Source organism: Amblyomma maculatum, chromosome 1 (assembly GCF_055883805.1).
Source record: "Amblyomma maculatum isolate TAMU_Amacu chromosome 1, ASM5588380v1, whole genome shotgun sequence".
NCBI classification, from domain to species: Eukaryota; Metazoa; Arthropoda; class Arachnida; order Ixodida; family Ixodidae; genus Amblyomma; species Amblyomma maculatum.
The window spans coordinates 453,436,884-453,456,230 of record NC_139344.1 but is presented as its reverse complement, the minus strand read 5'-3'; the positions used below and the strand labels follow the sequence as shown (position 1 = coordinate 453,456,230).

Sequence of the window (19,347 nt, the reverse complement as noted above, 5' to 3'; positions counted from 1 at the left end):
CTCAATCGCAGGTGGTCCGACCGCATCTCCTCCACCTCCAGCAGACGGGCGAGGGCGGCGCACTCTCCCTCGAGCTCCAGGCTTGGCCGGCGTTTGCACACACACGCACGCATACACATTTGGCGCGTGGCAGGATCACGTCGACACTTGCCCGCGGGAGGAAGCGTTGGGCGGCCGATGAGCGGCGCCGAAATGACCGATCCGCTCGCGGTTCTGCCTGTTGCTATGCGGTGGCCGCGTCAGCTGTCCCACGTGTCGGTAGCGAAACGTAACAATAGGTGACTTGTCGAGTACCCTCTGCATTTTCGTGTTATCAATAATAAGTTACCGCATTTCTGCCAATTCCTTCTTTATCGTTTCAAGCTCTCTGTCCCTATTAGCGAGTTGTTCTACCAGTTCCTTCTCTCCAGCCGTTTCCCAAGGGGAGGTCTTAACTGGCCAGCTCACCTTTTTGCTTGTCTCCATTCTTGCTTGGACTCCTTCCTTTAGCTTGGTCAGGACCTGAGCCGACGACTCCGTCTCCTGTCCCCGGCAGTGGTGGAAAGGAGTTCGACCTGCTTCTCCCCCGGTAGCCATTGTGGTTGTCGTTGACCCGCGATCGTGGCTGGTGTGCAGAGTCATGTTGCCCTAGGTCGTTCCTTGAATTTGTGGGGCCGTGTCTTGAGCAGCCTATACTTGCAATTGCTACTGCCGGTGTTGTGCATCCCTCCGCATACAATGCGTTCGGGCTTACATGTCGGTAGTTCCATCTGTTGACTCCGGGTGGTTTCCGCCGCATCTGCGACAACGCTCTAGCCGTGGCTTGCAGCACACATCCGTCCTGTGCCCCGTCTTCCTACCGTTGTAACATGTCTCTACCCGCTCTCGGTACGGGTAGACGGTGAACACTGATACCCAGTAGAAAACTTGTCTTGGGAGCCTTTCCTCTCCAAAGGTGATCAGGATAGATCTTTACTTGCCAATTCTCCTTGCGTTGAGTACGGCGATGTTCGGGTTCCCCTTGATAAAGCCTTGGCGGACTACCTCCGGAGTTCCGATGTCGTAGGCGCTGTATACGACGCCCTTAATAGCGTCGTCGGGTGCCGCAATGTCGGGCACCATGTCGAGGATCTTCTGGTCTATAACTATGAATTTGATGTTCACATAAGTGCTCGCTCGTTGACGATTGAGTGTGCTTATCGTGTACGTGTTGTTCCCAGAGTTGATCCTTGAAATATATTCGTCCAGGTCGTTTGCATAGGTTAGGGTTTACACATAGGGTTTACACGTTTACGTGGACGCAGTGGGAGCAGAGGTAGGAGCAGGTCGTCGTCCCAGAGACGCAGCTTGCGGATCAACTCCAACCCCGGAGAAGAAGGAAGACCTGCCAAACATTTGGCATGGAAGACGCCACTTACAGACGACAAGCAACGCCGAGCACCCGAGCCACAGGTAAGGGAGCTGGCAGAGTTAGTCCGACAGCTGCAACAACAGTTACACGGCCGCTCGATGGAAGCGCACTGGGTGCGGCCTGCTGCGTCGCGCCGCCGTCAATGGGCAAGCGCGTCCTTGGGGAGTTTACAGTTGCGCCCGCTATTTCTGCTGAGGGCGCCACGGTTCGGGGACACATCGCCGCCGGGGTCGCCGGCTCTGAGCGCGCGGTTTGCCTCCTTTCTGAGCGCGTTCGCCTCGCGTCAGCGTGGTAAACGCAAACTTTTTTGTGCGCGCGTGTGCAAGCACGTTAACGTTGAGACTTGATGCGTTTGCTTTTAAGGCGAAAGCCGTTCTATGCCCATGGAACGAAAATCTATGCGCAGAAGCTGTGCCTGTTATCTGTGCGTCGCATCTGTGCACTGGTGTGCCAGTCGCAAAAGCGGACGTGCAAGGAGGGAGATTAAGAATTAAAATGATTGATGGTGATAGCTAATCAATAAAAGTTATAGACATTGATAGAGATAATGACTAATGCTAATAACTAATGATGGTTAATAATGACTAAAATGATTTTTATTGACCAGTATATCAAACTACGACATGTAATGACCGCAATTGATTAGAAATGAGTAAAAGTGCTTAGCAGTGTGGGGTAATGACTATAATAGCTAGGCATGACTCATTACGGTTAATGACAACGAAATGATCAATATGTGAAATGACATGTAATGACCACTGCTGATTCTAAATGAGTAACCTGCTTAGTTATGAGTGATAAGGGCTACAATGACTACGCAGGCAGACTCATCATGACTGAGAAACGACCAATATATCAAACGACGACTTGAAATGACGAATTGTGGCAAACGATGAGAGGCAAATGATAGGAGAAGGGTAGGCTTTCGCCGTCCTGCGCTTAAGAGACATCTAAGAGACCCTCTAATTTTATCTGCTGAGCTCGCTTCAGGCAGACAGCAGCGAGGAGTGGAAATGCACTCGCTTCCTCTGAAATGAAATCAGCGCTGCGGTTAAAAAGTCCAGATGCTGAAGCATATAATGCCCTATCAGCTGCCATTTAATTTGCAACAAGGGACAGCACATTGGACTTGTTGGTGATTAATTATAGGTTAACCGTGCAAACAACGCGACGGGTACCAGGGAGCTGGCCAGTGAACTAGGATTTTTAACTAGGTATGTTTTGTGAAGCAGATGAACACGATGAGGTAGCACCAGAAGCTTTTCTCGCAGGTTATGTTTCGAGGACGTATCAGAAAAAGCTACGAAGGTTTTTTTTTTTATATATATAAGCATGCAATTCGTTCTAAATTTTGCCACGCTAGTCTGAGTGGCCTTGCAAGTAAAGGAGCCTGTGCATACAACATTTGTTCATACTGTTGAGACTGTTTGAGCCGATGCGATAAAACGAAAAGCCACGTTCCGCAGAAAATCCGGCGCCCGCTCTGTCGGCGGACAGTCGGAAAAAAACCTCTGTGCACTTTAGTTGGTGATATGGCCAGACACCTTTGGCGCAATGAGAACACATGACATGTTCAATGTGGCAGGAGCTGCCAAACCAGAGAAGGTCAATAAGATGTAAGGGTGAAATTGGAATTATTGAAAGCGGGAGGACCCTTGAATCCCAAGTCAGGCACAGCATACTCCTATAGGGCACGTTCGTACGGCTGCGGTAATGAATGGCTTTATAGAGCTATGTGTAGGGTGCTATTTCACATAAGGCGGTGGCTTAAGGCCGCATTCTAATGATATGAGACAGAGGCAGCAATTACGGGATACGGTGAATAAGCAGGTAGCAAAGTGCGGGCACTCTAACGAGGCTCCTCGAGGAGACTTAAGAACCCCAAGATTTGTTTATCACTACCAGGTTGTTGCTTAATTTATACGATATTTGGTAATGATTTTGAGGCGACATGTCAGTCGAGCAAGAGCCTGTTGCAGGAAACATAGTCAACTGGACCAGTTACAGGTTAATTGAAACCAAGGACAATGGAGGCTTGATATACCCCGCAAAGGAAGTAATCAAGCTTTGTCAGCCCTCGTTAACCTTCATTAACAGGATGATGAAGTCTGAAGAGGTCCGGCGAAGTAGCAAGCTGTGTAAACGTTTGGTTTCATCATTGTTTTCTCACTGTACACAGTACCTGCAGCTAATCTATAAAAACAATGATCGTGCCCATGCTAAGGCGCTATGCAAGATATCTTCCCGCCCCCACTGATAGCGAGCTGGGCTGGAAACGTCAACTCAACAGTGGAGCTATGTGTATGGCTATGGCATAAACCTCTCTCAAGAAAGGTTTTCCGTCTGCGATTGGTGATTTTCTTCTTTTGTTGCGTGGCCATTAAATAAGCGTACTTGGCTGCTTGCTGAATCTCGGCTGCAGTTGCGCTCTGACGCGTGAACATTCGTGTGATCACAGCTAATAGTTTCACAACAGCAACACTCGATGCGCGTTCTTCCATGTAAAATTACGAATCATCAAAATTGTATGGGTTTGCGAGCAGCCAATAAAAATAGTAATAAAAACTTTCGGCGCATATACGTAGCACCTTGAGGCAGACTGGCTCTATCAAGCGCGCTTACTTTGTCCGGTCATGCAAAATGCGGGAAGCCATGACGGATAGCGTTCTGGCGTGCAAAGTTTAAGCTCTCCAACTGACTCGAAGATCCAAGGTTATCATCTAGATTTAATCTAATAAACATCTTCATATTTCCACCGTAGCATTATTTGTCAGATTGAAAGGTTGGTTACATGTCGCATTTTCACAGAGGTTGCTCATAGTAGGACATTTTTTTATTGGATAGCGCTGGCAGCTTAGAACAGGTTGACATCAATTTGATTATAAAAGCTGTATGCAGGAATGAGTAAATGGTGTGAAAATGACACACGGAATTCGCGACATAGTTAATTAAGTGGTTATGCATTATGCTACCATGGCAGCTGAACAGTTTCGAATTGTTCACAACCGGGTCACATTTTCATGTGACAAACAACTAGATCTGAATGCAACATCACGGTAATGCGAGCTCTCCAATCTAGTGGTCTTGAACCACAGTCACTATAAGTTTTTCAGGGTACACTACAGTATACATCCTTGCCGAGCAAGCGCTAAGTGCTGACATGATCACACTAGACATGACAGTATATACTAATTCGTGTTGCCAAACTGTGTGAAGCGGAGCTCTTGTATCCTTAAAATAAAGCACTTCTACCACGCCTACGCCTCCCTCAAAGCGCAGCCAGGCGCAGTTCTCCGCGCGCGGCTGTCCCCGAACGGTGGCGCCGCGGCGGTGGCGACTGGAAGTAGGCGCCTCCCGCCGGTTTCGGGCGATGTAGCAGGCCGCACTAGTGTGCTTCCATCGAGCGTCCGTGACAGTTAGCTCAGTCTAACGCAAAAATCAAACAGCTATAGAAACTGCAAATGCGCAATCAAAAAATGAACAGTCCTCTGTGACTTGCGCTCGCGTTGAAGTCAGCCGCAATGAGGATATGGAAGTAGATCAGAACCGCCGTAACAAACGAAAGGCACCTTTGGTGCCTCGGCCAGACACAGATGACTTAGAGAGTAATTATGAAGAGAGATTTGCAAAAATAGACCGAAGTCTAGCCAAGGAAACTATCCAGAAATTAATACCACAGCTTAACAAAGTAACTGACCCAATGGAAAAGTTTCCAACTACTTTCGAAACTGTCCTAGCTAAACTCGACACGCTTACAACCAGGGTTAACGCACTAGCATCCCCTAGCAATCTGATATCTCCAACGCCAAATGCAGGCTCTTTGCCTGCCGCCCACACTGCATTCTCACACCCAGCTGACGGTGCTTCGGCGCGTCCGTCCACCAGCAGCATTCTCCGACCCAGCGTATTGCAAATCGCGCGAGCGGAACCTTACCCGATACGCGATGGCTAGTACACCTGTTATAGTGTGGCAATGGAACTGCAGGGGATTCCGAGCCAAGCGCAAGGCTCTGGAATATGCAGTTTTGGCCCAAACAAACAGACCGGTAGTCATAGCACTTCAAGAGACGAATACAGAAGTAAAGCTTGCAGGGTATACAGCATAAGTGTCGGCTGAGTGCCGGCCGATCACAGCTGCACTTGTACACCGTAATCTAACTGCAAACCAACTAAATTTGGAAACACCGGAGGTCTCTCATACATTTATACAAATTCTTCCGAACAAACGAACACAATCTCCCCTTTACATTCTAAACGTATATAGTCCACCTAAAGACAACAGCACGAAAAAAGCTACACTCTTCCGTAAGGCGCATGTAGCCGCTCATAATGGAATGTTGCTGACTGTTGGAGACTTTAACGCACCCCATGCAGAATGGGGCTACTCAGTTAACAGTAGAAAGGGAACTAAATTATGGGAGACAGCCCAGGCGCTAGGGCATACCTTACTCGTCGACCCCGATAAACCTACGCGCATTGAGTGTAACCAGGGATACGTGCCCTGACCTTACCTTTGCCAGAAATATCCCCGCTGCGAGATGGGAAAACCTAAATACAGACATAGGAATCGACCACTATGTACTATGTACCACTTTCCGAGCCACGCATTGCATAATGCGTCGCCAGGAAGTGAAGCACACGAACTGGGACGCCTGTAGATATGTCCGCTCGCAAAGGCCAGCGGAAGGTATAGTAGATTTAAGACAATGGACAGAGCGTCTGTTGCAAGACGCCGCAAACACTTCAAAAACTGTTAGCCTGGAGGACAGCAGTCCCAGCCCAGACGCTAATCTAGTGCACATGATTGAAGCACAAGGAAGTATCCATGCTCGATGGCGTAAAAATAAGCACAACCGACGTTTAAAAATTCGGCTAACTCGGCTTGAAAAGGAAATCGAGGCTTACTCGTGGGAACTTAGCCGACAACAGTGGCATCAGACTTGCGACCGCCTTAATGGGCAACTGGGCAACAAGAACACGTGGTTTTTACTTAGACATTTACTGGATCCTACGAGAACTAAGGCCGATTCCCACAAGAACCTACATAGGATCTCGCAATCTTTCCAAGGCACCGACGAAGAGCTGATGACCACATTAAAAGATAAATACATTAACACCTCCCAGGATATACCCCCGCCAGATGGGTACTCAGGATTGGATAATCCTCGCATGAATAGCGTCTTTACCGTAGCAGAGATTAGGGCTGCTCTTAACCAAATTAACACCACCTCGGCACCGGGGGAAGATTGCATCACCAATAAGATGTTGCGCAATTTAGAGAACCAGTCAGTAGAGGCTCTTACGGACCTCTTCAACAGGTACTGGACAGAGGGCAGCGTCTCTGAGGAATGGAAGCACGTTAAAATTATTTTCATACCTAAACCGGGCAAAAGACTCGAGATGGGGAACCTCCGCCCAATCTCGCTAACGTCATGTCTCGGGAAGGTAATGGAACACGTTGTCTTAAACAGGCTCCTTATGCACACCGATGCGGAAGGCACGTTTCCCCCGTCCATGATTGGGTTTCGAGCAGGTCTTTCAAGTCAGGACATTATGTGGCAAATTCAACAAGACATTCTGGATACAAATCGCATAAGAGCCACGCGAACCATCCTGGGACTCGATGTGAGTAAGGCCTTCGACAATGTGTCACACGCTTCCATCCTCACTCATCTCTCACAGTTAAACGTAGGCAAACGGACATAAGACTACATCGCTGCCTTTCTGAATGAGCGTACGGCTACGCTCCATTTCGTTCACAAAGTTAGCGACAAAATTACACCAGGGACGAGAGGAACACCGCAAGGCGCTGTACTTTCACCTTATCTCTTCAACATCGTTATGAGCGGCCTCCCGCGTCTGTTAGATGATATCCCACACACACATCATTCCATATACGCCGACGACATCACCATATGGACCAATTTGGCTCCGATGGAGATATTACATAGTCATTACAACGAGCTATCGACACGGTACAATCTTATGTGCAGGAAAACGGCCTTACCTGTTCACTGGCTAAATCAGAACTATTAGTTATAAGGAACAAACAAGTTTCACAGGCAGAACCAGATTCTCGAGAACCTATCCAGTTACACATTGACAACCATCCGTTACCCCCCGGTAGCCACGATCAGAGTTCTCGGAATGTTGATTCAGAATAATACGCAGAACACAGAAGCCATATACGCCGGCTACGCGTCACGGCACCCCAGATAGGTGGGCTGGTGAGACGCATTGCCACACGTCGCAAGGGTATGAGAGAAGCCGACCTATGCAGGATCATTCAAGCCTTTATGATAAGCAGAATCATGTACGCTTGCCCGTACTATCATCTGCGTCGTAGGGACGAACATGCACTTAATAGCATAATTAGAACAGCATACAAAGCGGCCCTTGGCTTACCAGTATACGCTAACTCAGGTCGACTACTGCAGTTGGGAATTTTTAACACGCTATCTGAACTAAGTGAAGCCCATAAGACAGCACAAGTGACCCGCTTGTCACGCAGCCTTGCGGGACGCGTAATTCTCGACAAGCGCTCCACATACACCCCACTGAGGAAGTGTGCGCAACATCCCATTTATCGGCTGATATATAACTAGTAGACTAGTTGCTAAACCAACAGCAAAAAACATGCTACCAGGCAGACATGAGGCCTGCAGGAAAACAAGGGCACAGGCCCTTGAGAAACAGTACGAGGACGATCCACAAGCAGGGTACGTGGATGCAGCTCAACACATCAAAAACGGAGCATGCGTGGCATGTATGGCCACTCCAAAGTCAACCTTCATTAACGCCATAACATTTCATGCTAGCTCCATATGCGAGGCAGAGGAAGTAGCTATCGCACTGCACCAAAACTATTCTAAGCGACTCAAAAAGCGCCGTTCAAAATTTCGCCAAAAATTCTCTAAGCGCACCCGCGGCGCGAATTCTGCGCAACCGATCTCTCAATCCCCACATCAATCTCGTATGGGTTCCGTCTCACGCGGGTAACTCCAGAAATGAAGGGGTCGACCGTCTAGCCCGAGGCTTAACCAACCGGGAGACGGGAGATCTATCGGGAACGGACGCGCCTGTCGAGGCGCCGCGCACATACGCGGAGGTAACAAACTTTTATCGCGAGCTAAGATGCACGTACTCCACCCCTCACCCCGACCTCGACCGGGCGCAAGCCACGACACTCAGACGCCTACAAACAAAGGCCATTCTTAGTCCCTACCGATTATCGTTAATTACGAACAGAGAATTCAACCCTGGATGCCGGCACTGCGGTGACGGGACGCAGGCCACTCAAGACCATATACTGTGGGAATGCGCCAGCAATCCTCCTACAAAGACACTCTTACCAGCTCCCTCAGCGGTGGAATGGGACAAGCTGTTGGCCAGCCCAAGAAAAACTACGCAACTGGCCCTCGTCACGCGAGCTCAAGAGGTCGCTCCCGACTGGAGGCCACCCTAGACTCGCCCCAGCCCGAAATAATTCCTTTCATTTTGTGGCAATAAAAGTTGTTACCACCACCCGATCTCTACCTCCAATGCGAAGCTCCTTGCACTGGGGATGGTGAACACTTATCGGGAGTTACGCGAGGCGCACCTCACTAATCAATACGCGCGTCTTGCCCAAACCGTGTCCACTCGTCGCCTTTTGGACCGGCTACATATAAACCAACACCGATCTGTGACGTAAGCACGATGCGGTGGCGCTTCTATCGTCAACGTGGTCCGACTAGGGGTGAAAATAGGCTTAGCGCCCATAGGAATACGTGGAAGGGAAATATTCCAAAGTAGTTTTCTAATTTCACGGTTCATATATGTGATGTCGTTATTCGGTACAGAGCAACCATGAACGCCCTGGAATAGATCGTGGAAGTGTGAAATCTCATTACCGAGGCGAAGTATTTTTAAAACACCGCGAAACGTATCGGGGTGCGAGTTAAGAGGGCGACCCATAGAAATATATGTAAACACAAGTTACCGCAACATTTTGCTCGGTTCAGCAGCGTTGAACCATTCTCATTTTTTTGGTGAACGTCTTGTACGACACCCCGACGTCATAGTGCGCAATATCTAGATGACGACGACGCACTGGTGTGGTGTTGTGAAGAAGACGACGCTCAGGCTAATCTGGGTTCGTGCTGGTGGTGTGTGCTTCTGAGAGTTATCTGGCGTTTACCGCTGTGTAAGTTTTCCTTAACAATATGTTGCATGACACACTATATTCTCTTGCAAGTAATGCAAGTCTGACGACTTGCGGGACCGCTCACAGCACGATAAACTGACCGCGCACAGTTGCAGACGACCACGCACCACCGGCGCTGTCGCTAGCAGACGCTCCGAAGCTGGAGGCGGCCGCGGTGGGTATCGCCAGCTGCGCTGTAGTCTGCTGCAGTTCAGTTCAGTCGTTCAGTCGTGCCCGACTCTTCGTGACCCTATGGACCATGTCACGGCACGCTTTCCGGTCTCTCACTATCTTCCTAACATCACATAACTTCATCTGCAGTGCCTCGAGGATGCCATCTAACCATCGCGTTCGCTGCCTACTCCTTCTCCGGCGACCCTCAACCTTTCCCAACATCAAATCTTTCTCCAGCGACTCCTCTCTTCTCATCAGATGACCAAAGCAGCTGAGCTTTAACTTTAGAATTTTACCCTTCAATGAGCAGTCAGGGTTTATGGTCGACAATATCGACTGATTTCATCTTCTGGCAGTCCAAGGAACTCTCAAGAGTCTTCGCCAGCACCACAATTCAAACGCGTCAATTCTTCGTCGGTCAGCCTTTTTCACAGTCCAACTCTCGCATTCATATACATCACAACTGGAAAGACCATAGCACGAGTTATATGGATCTTGGTTGGCAGACTAATGTCTCTGCTCTTTACTAGGCGGTCAAGGCTAAGCATTGCTCTCTTTCCCAGAAGCAGGCGTCTCCTAATTTCATGGCTGCAGTCTCCTTCCGAGGTAATCTTGGAGCCCAAGAAGAGAAAATCTGTCACAGCTTCCACTTCTTGTCCATTGATGCTCCAGGACTTGATAGGGCAAGACGCCATGATCTTTGTCTTTTTTGTTCAGTTTAAGCCCAAACTTCTCACTCTCTTCTTGTACGCGCATCAGAAGTCTCTTGAGTTTCACTTCACTTTCTGCCATTAAAGTGGTATCATCCGCATATCTAAGGTCGTTGATACGTTTTCCAGCAATCTTCACTCCAGCTGAAGACTCGTCCAGACCGGCCTTCCTCATGATGCACTCTGCATATAGGTTAAATAGGCAGGGCGACAGTATGCAGCCTTGCCTCACTCCTTTCTCAATCGGAAACCAATCAGTAAGTCCATACCCAGTTCTGACTGTGGCCTCTTGCCCTTCATTCATGGTTCCCGAGGAGACAGATGAGGTGAATTGGAACTCCCATCTCTTGGAGAGCTTGCCACAATCTGCTGTGATCTACGCAGTCAAACGCTTTCGCATAATCAATAAGGCAGAAGTAGATGGGTTTCTGGAACTCTCTTGCTTTTTCCATGGTCCAGCGAAGGTTGGCAATTTGGTCTCTAGTTCCTCTGCCCTTGCGAAACCCAGCTTGCACGTCCGGAAGCTCCCGATCCACACACTGCTGCAGCCTACCTTGGAGGATTTTCAACATCACCTTGCTAGCATGCGAAATAAGCGCGATCGTGCGGAAGTTGGAACAATCTTTGGCACTGCCTTTCTTTGGAATGGGGATGTAAACTGACCTGCTCCAATCCTGTGGCCACTGCAGGGTTGTCCAAATCTTCTGACAATGTATACAGAATGTTAACAGCGTCATGGTTGAGGTTTTGAAGCAACTCAGCTGGAATGCCATCACTTCCGCTAGCTTTGTTCTTAGCAAGGCTGGCTAAGGCCATTCAACTTCACTCTTCAGGATGCCCGGCTCGAGATCAGTAATCACAACCGTCTTATGTCGGGTTTGCGCATTCGGGTCTTTCTTGTACAGTTCTTCTGTGTATTCCTGCCACCTCTTCTTTATCTCTGAGGCTTCAGTGAGGTCTTTGCCTCGTTTGTCCTTTATCACGCCCAGCTTAGCGCAGAAGCTTCCTTTGATATCTTTGTCTTATACAGAGCTGTTGTGTTCCTTAATTGGCTGTTGTCCTCAACTGCTTGGCACTGTATGTTCAGGAAGGCATTCTTATCTCTCCTTGCTATTTTCTGAAAATCCGCATTGATAACCTTGTATCTTTCTCTTTCCCCCATAACTTTTGCCATCCTCCTTTCCTCAGCTATTTGCGAAGCCTCTTCAGATAACCAGTTTAATGCGCGAATCTCTTTCGGTCCATATTGTCGTACGGCGTTTGATAACTGCTTTTTAAATGTAAATTCTCTCTAGGACGTATCACTGGAGCGACAGTATTATCAAGCTTATTTACCCTATGCGGAAGCATATCAGACTGTAAGCAAAACTGCGCGATTCGCTACTCCCAGCTTGCCTTTCGGCGGTGCCTGGATTCATAACACAGGTTATTAGGTGAGTTTTAAAGTAGACTGCCTCCGTAATGACGCACCATACTTGGTCACACACTTTATCCAAGCGCTGGTCAACGTTAAACGACCGGCCACCAATTCTGATGCTCTTCGAAATGAGAAAAATGTTCCGGTAAGTTGTGTTTACGTGTATTTCTATGGGTCGCCCTCTCAACTCGCACCCCCACATGTTTCGCGTTATTTTAAAAATACTTCGCCTCGGTAATGAGATTTCATATTTTGACGATCTGTTCTAGGATGTTCATAGTTGCTTTATACCGAATAACGACATCACAGGTGCCCCGTGAAATGAGAAAAATGCTTTGCAATATTTCGATTCCATGTATTCCTATGGACGCTAACCCTATTTTTCACCCCCAGCCTGCTGCGGCGCCGCGAGCTCCCCCTTTGTTTGTAAACACGGCGTTGGTCTATACAACACAACCAATCACATTGAGAAAAAGGTACGAGTGCCAGAGTTATGGAGAGGCGCCCTCCGTGTTCGACCCCTTCCTACCAAAATGGACAGAGAAGACCCCAATGGAGGGCGTCAGGCGCGGGCAAATGCCCTGCACCGCCATTATGGTTCTAAACACAATGTTTTCTATGTGGATGTTGCGGGCCCGCAGCATTCCTGGGGAGGATGGTACACGGCTACAGTCGTTCACGAGGAAAGACAGGTGGATGGCCTCACTTTTAAGGCCCCTATAGCCCAACCTACGCGGAGGAGGTAGCAATTGCCCTGGCTGCCTTCCACCCTCAATCTAAATTCAATTCCTATCCGACTCGCAAGGGGCCTGTCGGAATTATGAGCTGTGCTGGATAACGCCTACAGCACAAAGAATAGTTCGGAGAGCAACTTGAGATTAGGATCCTCAGACCCGATTTCTCATTTGGACTCCAGGCCACCAGGGCTTAGAAGGGAATGAGGCTGCCAACTCGGCCGCCCGCGCATTCACTAACCGGGCCCCCGGCGTAGACACTACCGATCTGTACCAGGACCCTTATCCTCTCTTAACTTTTCAAGAAATCTGTGCCTAGTACCGGGGCTCGAACCCTCAGTACCCAGCTACTCTCTAGGGGCTAGGGAAAGCGGGCGAAATAATACTTAGACTTTTGACTAATACTCTACTGTGCCCGGCAATACTCAAACATTTCGACCCTTCCTTTTCTGGCCTCTGCCCTTTCTGTGGAGAGGTGGCTGACACCTTTCACATGGTCTGGGCATGCCAGCTAAATCCTTCTCTTTTACCAATAACCCCTTCCCCTACCCGAGAGGACTGGGAGGCGGTCCTGCTCGGCTGCCTGGATCTAGCGGCACAACAAGCGCTGGTCCAGCGAGCTCGCACGTGTGGCGGCCCAGACCAATGGAGTCGCGGAATAATTAAGGGACTCCACCTAGTATAGTAAGGGGAGCGGCCCACTAGGGGTGGCTCTCCAAGCAACCTCTCCTTTTACAATAAATGCTTTCCACTACCACCACTATTACTTCCACACTATGTTCTCAGCATATTTATCTATCAAACTGCGAAAGCTTATATTTATATAACATTTCAATACAGACGTACGTGCGGCTTCAAGAAAACAGCGAACAATCAAAATTTCCGAAGACAACTATTTTTTTTTTTATATTTCTTATATTTTGTCCACCTATTCACCTTTACAGCAGCTTTCAAATTCATTGAAAACGTATTGAATAATTTCATTGGGTTATTAATTACGTTCACTCCAATAACGCCTTTGCGCACGTCTCAGCGCACGACGCAGGTTTAAAGTTTCTGCGACATTTGTGAATCGCATACTATTTTTCAACTGTGGCATAATATTGTATTCAGTCATTTATGTCTCGACGTTGCAAATTAGCTGGCGGATACCGTTGTGAACGGATCGGACATTTGTACGCGTGGTGTTCCTGATGCGCTTGTGGCATCGGGCAGCACAAGGATGTTTTTAGAATTTTAACTTCACCAAAACCCGATTGCACAAAAATACGATAAAGTTCAATGAGCAAGCAACCTATTCCAAATATTATAAGTGAAATGAAGAAATTGTGAAGGTCCATGGAAAACTGCCTCACTAAAACAATGTTTCTTGGCTGCAATCGTTGATTTTAATCATTCGACGTCGACGCACATTACCTTAATTCTTCTGCACAGTTTCTTTGTTTCTTTCATGTAGTCCAGGCATGGTGTGCGAGCATGAAGTGTAAACCGCAGATCTCACGCGCAGCAAAAGACCCACTCTGACCGTGTGGATGCCGTCGTCTGAGATAGGCACGCGCATCCGGCTACAGATAGCCTTGCTTTTATTGTGTTCGATACTTGGCTTTACCACCTAATTAGCGTCCCGTTCATTGTGATACCATCTGGCGCAGCGCACTTTCTCATGTGACAATGGTTGTCGCGTCCACGAGGGTGAAGCGGGCGCTCGCTCAAACCTCCCCGACAGCGCCTTGATCTTGCTTCCTTCACCGCCGTGTTATCGGCGTCTGGTCGCGGTACGAAGGGGTGATAGCGATGCTTCATTGCACATGCATTAAACAGCTACCCAAGAGGCATTGCACCGGCAGAATGATGTCATGAACCTGCTTTTTAATTGGCCAGACGTGGCAACAATTAAAGCGCGCCCGGTCCGTGCTCGGGATGCGAGCGGTGCGTGTCTTCTGCTCGAGCAGACGACGCGTCTCTGTTTGCTCGGAAATGGAGTAATTTGTTTAGTCGGCGTTACGAAAGTTTGTACCTGCTGAGACTTTGGGGTGTAGATGTCGAAAAAGAAATATCTAAGGGTTGGGGCCTTTTAATGCTGATTTAAGTGGGACGCGCGCGCCGGCGCATGCCAGCAGAACCTGCTGCCCCTGGCAGCATGTTCTGCAGTAGCCTGCTGCCCTCTTTTCCGGTCCACCCGCGCGCTGGCTGCAGCGCCTGCAGCGCGAGATGAGTGCGAGGCTCCTCCGCGCAAGTAGGGTCCCGCGCAAGTCCGCGCCGTCGGAGCACCTCGACGTCATAAAACGTCATGTTACCAACCGCTAGATCAACCGACGTTGGATCAACCATGAGGGCAGTGGCAGCGCAACGAAACTCATGAAACCATGTTGCATGCGTAGCCTTCGCTGTAGTTGTTAAACATGGGCTTGCATTAAAGTTACACTCAGCAATCCGTTATACAGATCGCCTGATTTTGCACATCAACTGTTGTTAGCCACGCTTCGCAAAATGTACAGCCAGGCACAGTCGACAGCAGGTGGCAACAGTGGGCCTTATCACATGTTTTGGTTGATCGACTCTGATGTTTTGTTGTGGGCCCCTTGGTCTGCCTGGCTTGTCTTCTGGCGTGTGTTTACGATTACCCGTGACCACCGTGCCAGTGACAGTGGGTCGTGTTGTTGCTTCGCGTCGCGAGCTTTGGCTGACCGCGGCGTCGGCCGACCAGGGTTTCGCTGAGCGGCATAATGGACCCGTACTCTGGTGACAGCAGCGACAGCTTGCCCAGTGGCTCACTCGAATGGCCCGGGCCGTTCGTTGAAGAGGTCGACCATCGCGATATCGAGCTGTTCGAGGCGAGTGCCCTGAGTTCTTAGCCATTCACCGTTGTCATCACTTGTGCCGGCGCAAAAAGCGAAACTCGCTTTATGAATGTCCAAGCTGTCTGGAGGCCAGTTTGCCTCGGTGGCAGTGTGACCATTGCAGAAAAGCCCGCCTACGGCGCCTACAGCGTGTTTGCAAATTTAAACTTTTTGTGCAGCTGTGGTCTTACCTGGCCGGTTGATAGAGTGTCTAGAATTTCTTTATTGGTCCTGGCATGATGGAGAACGTAATTGCAAAACTTGCGCCCGGTTGCAGCTGATAAGCAGGTGCTTTTTGTTTCCCGCCCGCAGCAGTCGGGTACCTTACTGGCGGCTTGTCGCGGACCGTTTCTTTCTTGCTAAGAATGAGAAATTGACACACATGCATCGGCTTTGGCGGAAAACGTGACATCGATTGCACTAATCTGGCGCTTTTTATTTCTGCAGCACCTGCAGCATTAGTAAATTGAGCAGAGTTCTACAGTAACTGAAATGTACAAGACGTTCATAATAAAGGCCCTTGTGAAAAGGAACTGGACATCTCAGCTAGTAATGAAAGAAACTGAGGAAGATTTATCACGGAATGCAAACTAGAAAAGCAGCAGATGAGGATGAAGTGACTACAGATTTGTTAAAGGACAGTAGGGACGTAGAGAGACTTGCTACTTTTTCAGAGTGCTCAACAACCTAACTTGCCTGAAACTGAAGAATGCTAGTATCATCTTAATTCATAAGAAGTGGTATATCAAGTACTTGGAGAAGTAGACAGATCACTTTACTACCCATACTTTACACAGTGTTTACTGCAGTAACCACTGAATGAATTAGATCAAGCTTTGCCTCGTTTGGGTTAAACAGAGTGATTTTATTTTTCAACAAAATCAGATGTCAGTCAGCGCTGTATGTGTTCTCTGTCTTCATCCTTGTCGTTCGCGCTGTTTAACCTTGGCATGAGCAACCAACTAGCCCACACCTCAAAGCTTCTTAGCCTCTGGTCAACAAGCGGGCCAGGTTAGCTTATAGAAGGGCAACTTAATAGGCCTTATTCTCACTGTTAATTGAGTATTAAAAAAATGCGCAGAATATAAACAACCCTGATGTACATATACTTGCATTGTGTACAAGAAATTGCTCAACAAGTACAAAGCCTGAGCACTCATGCTGGCATTGTACTAGCATAGTCACCGCAGTAGCTGGGTAGAACACTAGATGAAACTCGAAGGTTGTGAGTTTGGAACCCACCAGCGACATCGTTGCTTTTTCTTCTACTTTCTAATCGGTTGCCTTTCGATCATACAGTTATTTTCCAATTATTCCTCATTGGCCAACAACACAGAATGGAAAGAAATATGGAAGCATTCTTCTATGCTTTCCTTGGTATCAGCAACTGTTAAAGTTGTTCTTATAAAACATATGTGAGACATTTTTTAAGGTACTGAAAAATACCTGTAGTGTTTGCTAAAATATCATTATCCTTCACAGGGATGAAATAAAATAGTAATCAGGAAGAGTATTGAGCGAGGAGGCATCGTGGTGGCTTCTGAATTACTTTTCAATGTTTTTAAAATGTGAGTTATCTAATGGCCTTGACTGGGAAGAGTTCAGAATAGAAGTTAACACAGAATATGTTAGTAATCTTCGATTCCCTCATAACATTACCTTGCTAATTAACTAGAGAGGCAAGCAAAGCATACTTGTAGGCCTAGACCAGCAAAGTAGAACATGGTCAGAAAAATTGTTGGGCTGAGAACCAGAGTACTATTGAACAATGTCAGAACAGAACAACAGTTTATGATAGGCTATGAAGCATTGAAAGTTGTAAGGAAATAAATTTGCTTACGGCAGATAATTAATGAAAGAACAAGTTGACTAGAAAATCAACAATAGGATAAAATGTATTTCGCAGGTGCTCTCAAGTAATAAATGGCAGTTACCAGTTTTCCTTGAGGGGAAAGTATATCATAGCCATACCTTGATGATTCACATTATTACAGACATGGGAAAGGCACCCTAAAATATTTCTTGAGAACTTGTCGGGCTAGTTGTTTTGTAATAGATTCAAAGAAAGAACTGCCATGGCCGCTCAGTGGAAGCGTGTTAGGTGCGGCCTGCTGCGTCGCGACGCCGTCAATGGGCAAGCACGTCCTTGAGGAGTTTACAGTTGCGCCTGCTGTTTCTGCTGAGGGCGCTACTGTTCGGGCCTACTGTCGCCGCCGAGATCGCGGGCTCTGAGTGTGCGGTTTGCTTCCGGTCTGCACGCATTCGCCTCATGTCTGCGTGGTCAATGCAAGCTTTAATGTGTGCATGTGCAAGCATGTTTACGTCGAGACGAAATGTGCTTGCTCTTTGTGCTGGGGCCATATTCCGAATTTTCGTCGTGACTTAGTGTTGCTATCTCCCCGACCTCGAGTCATCTGATTAGTGGACACGTCTGGATTTGAAACGCCAGAACCGGATGTCTCTACCACTTTCGGTTCCAGCATTTCTACCAATCAGATGAGTTGAGGTCGAGCAGATAGCGACACATTTAGTAATACGCAAACTCTGGGTGCGGCCCCAGCACAAAAAGCAAGCACATCCTGTCTCGCCATAAACGCCGGTGCAGCAGGCCACACCTAGTGCGCTTCCATCAAGCAGCCATAGAACTGTGCAACCGACACATGGACAAAGAGGCAAAGGTGCACATAAGTGCAGGATTTGTGTGTGCCATTGTCATTTTTTCGTCCAAGTCCATGCCTCGCTTGAGAAGTTGCTTTCAATCAATCAATCAATCAATCAATCAATCAATCAATCAATCAGTCAGTCAGTCATTTATTTCAATAAATATACAAATTGCAAAAAATGTTGGGCCAATAGCCGAAGCTGGTTTAGGCCCGTACATACATACATATACACAGCAGTGGAGACACGCTAAAGGACATGTAACAAATGTTTTGAGGCTTATACACGCGCAAACATAACAGTCAATGAGCACACAAAATAAAGTACACACAAAAAAATACATACATAGCAGCAAAGAAATGAAAAGCAGGCATGCACATACACAAATTATTTTAGGCGACTTGCATAATTGAGAGATCGCGGAATACAGTTCCTTCTCTGAAGAAAATGAATACAACCAAGACATACACTTTTGGTAGCGCCAGAAATGTAAGCATTTCTGATCTCTTTTATTTAATGTTATAATAATATAATTCTGTCAAAAATCTTTTGATGGAAAATAAAAAGTTATTTGCCATTTTAATTTCAAGTTGAATATTATTCCATATTTTTACACCGACATACTGTATTAGACGCTGGCCATAAAAGTTTTTTGTGATAGGAAGGTTAAAGTTTATGTTGCTTGCATTTTTGGTGTTCCTGTTGGGTGTAATAAATAATGTAAGTGGTAAAGAGTGAGCATTCAGGAGAGTGGCATTTACTACATGGCAAACTTTCATTTCCGACACGAGAGTAAAAGGGAGTATATGAAGCTCTGAGAACAATAAAGGTGTAGATGAGTGCCAGTGCGAGGTCATTATGCATACGGCACTTTTTTGAAGACGAATGATTGGATCTAAGTATGTATTACAGTTGACTGCCCAAGACTTGCTGCAATAGATAAAGTGAGAATGAAATATGGCAAAGTAAACCATTTTTAATATATGGGTACAGAAATATATTCGTGTTCGAAAAAGAATATAACAAGCTGAAGCCAAGTTTCGAACACACATTTGTAATGTGTTCTTTAAAATTTAACTGGTTGTCAATTATAATACCTAAATATTTTATTGATTCTGTCCCCTCCAAGGCTGCTTCGTCAATTAAAATATTGAGGCTAGAAGAGTTAAAGAACTTATTTCCGGGACGAAATAAAACAAATTTTGTTTTTGATTTATTTAGCATGAGTTTATTGCA

General features: G+C 47.3%; 1 protein-coding gene across 1 annotated transcript in view; it reads left to right on the top strand.

The window, feature by feature from the left end:
- Positions 1-15,043: 15,043 nt before the first annotated feature.
- LOC146209677 (mitogen-activated protein kinase kinase kinase 7-like) overlaps positions 15,044-19,347 on the top strand; it is a 124,136-nt gene continuing 119,832 nt past the window's right edge. The window contains exon 1 of the mRNA XM_084603012.1: positions 15,044-15,444. Within this exon, the coding sequence (XP_084459138.1) occupies positions 15,337-15,444 (108 nt within the window). The 5' untranslated portion in view covers positions 15,044-15,336. The remainder of the gene's footprint in view (positions 15,445-19,347) is intronic.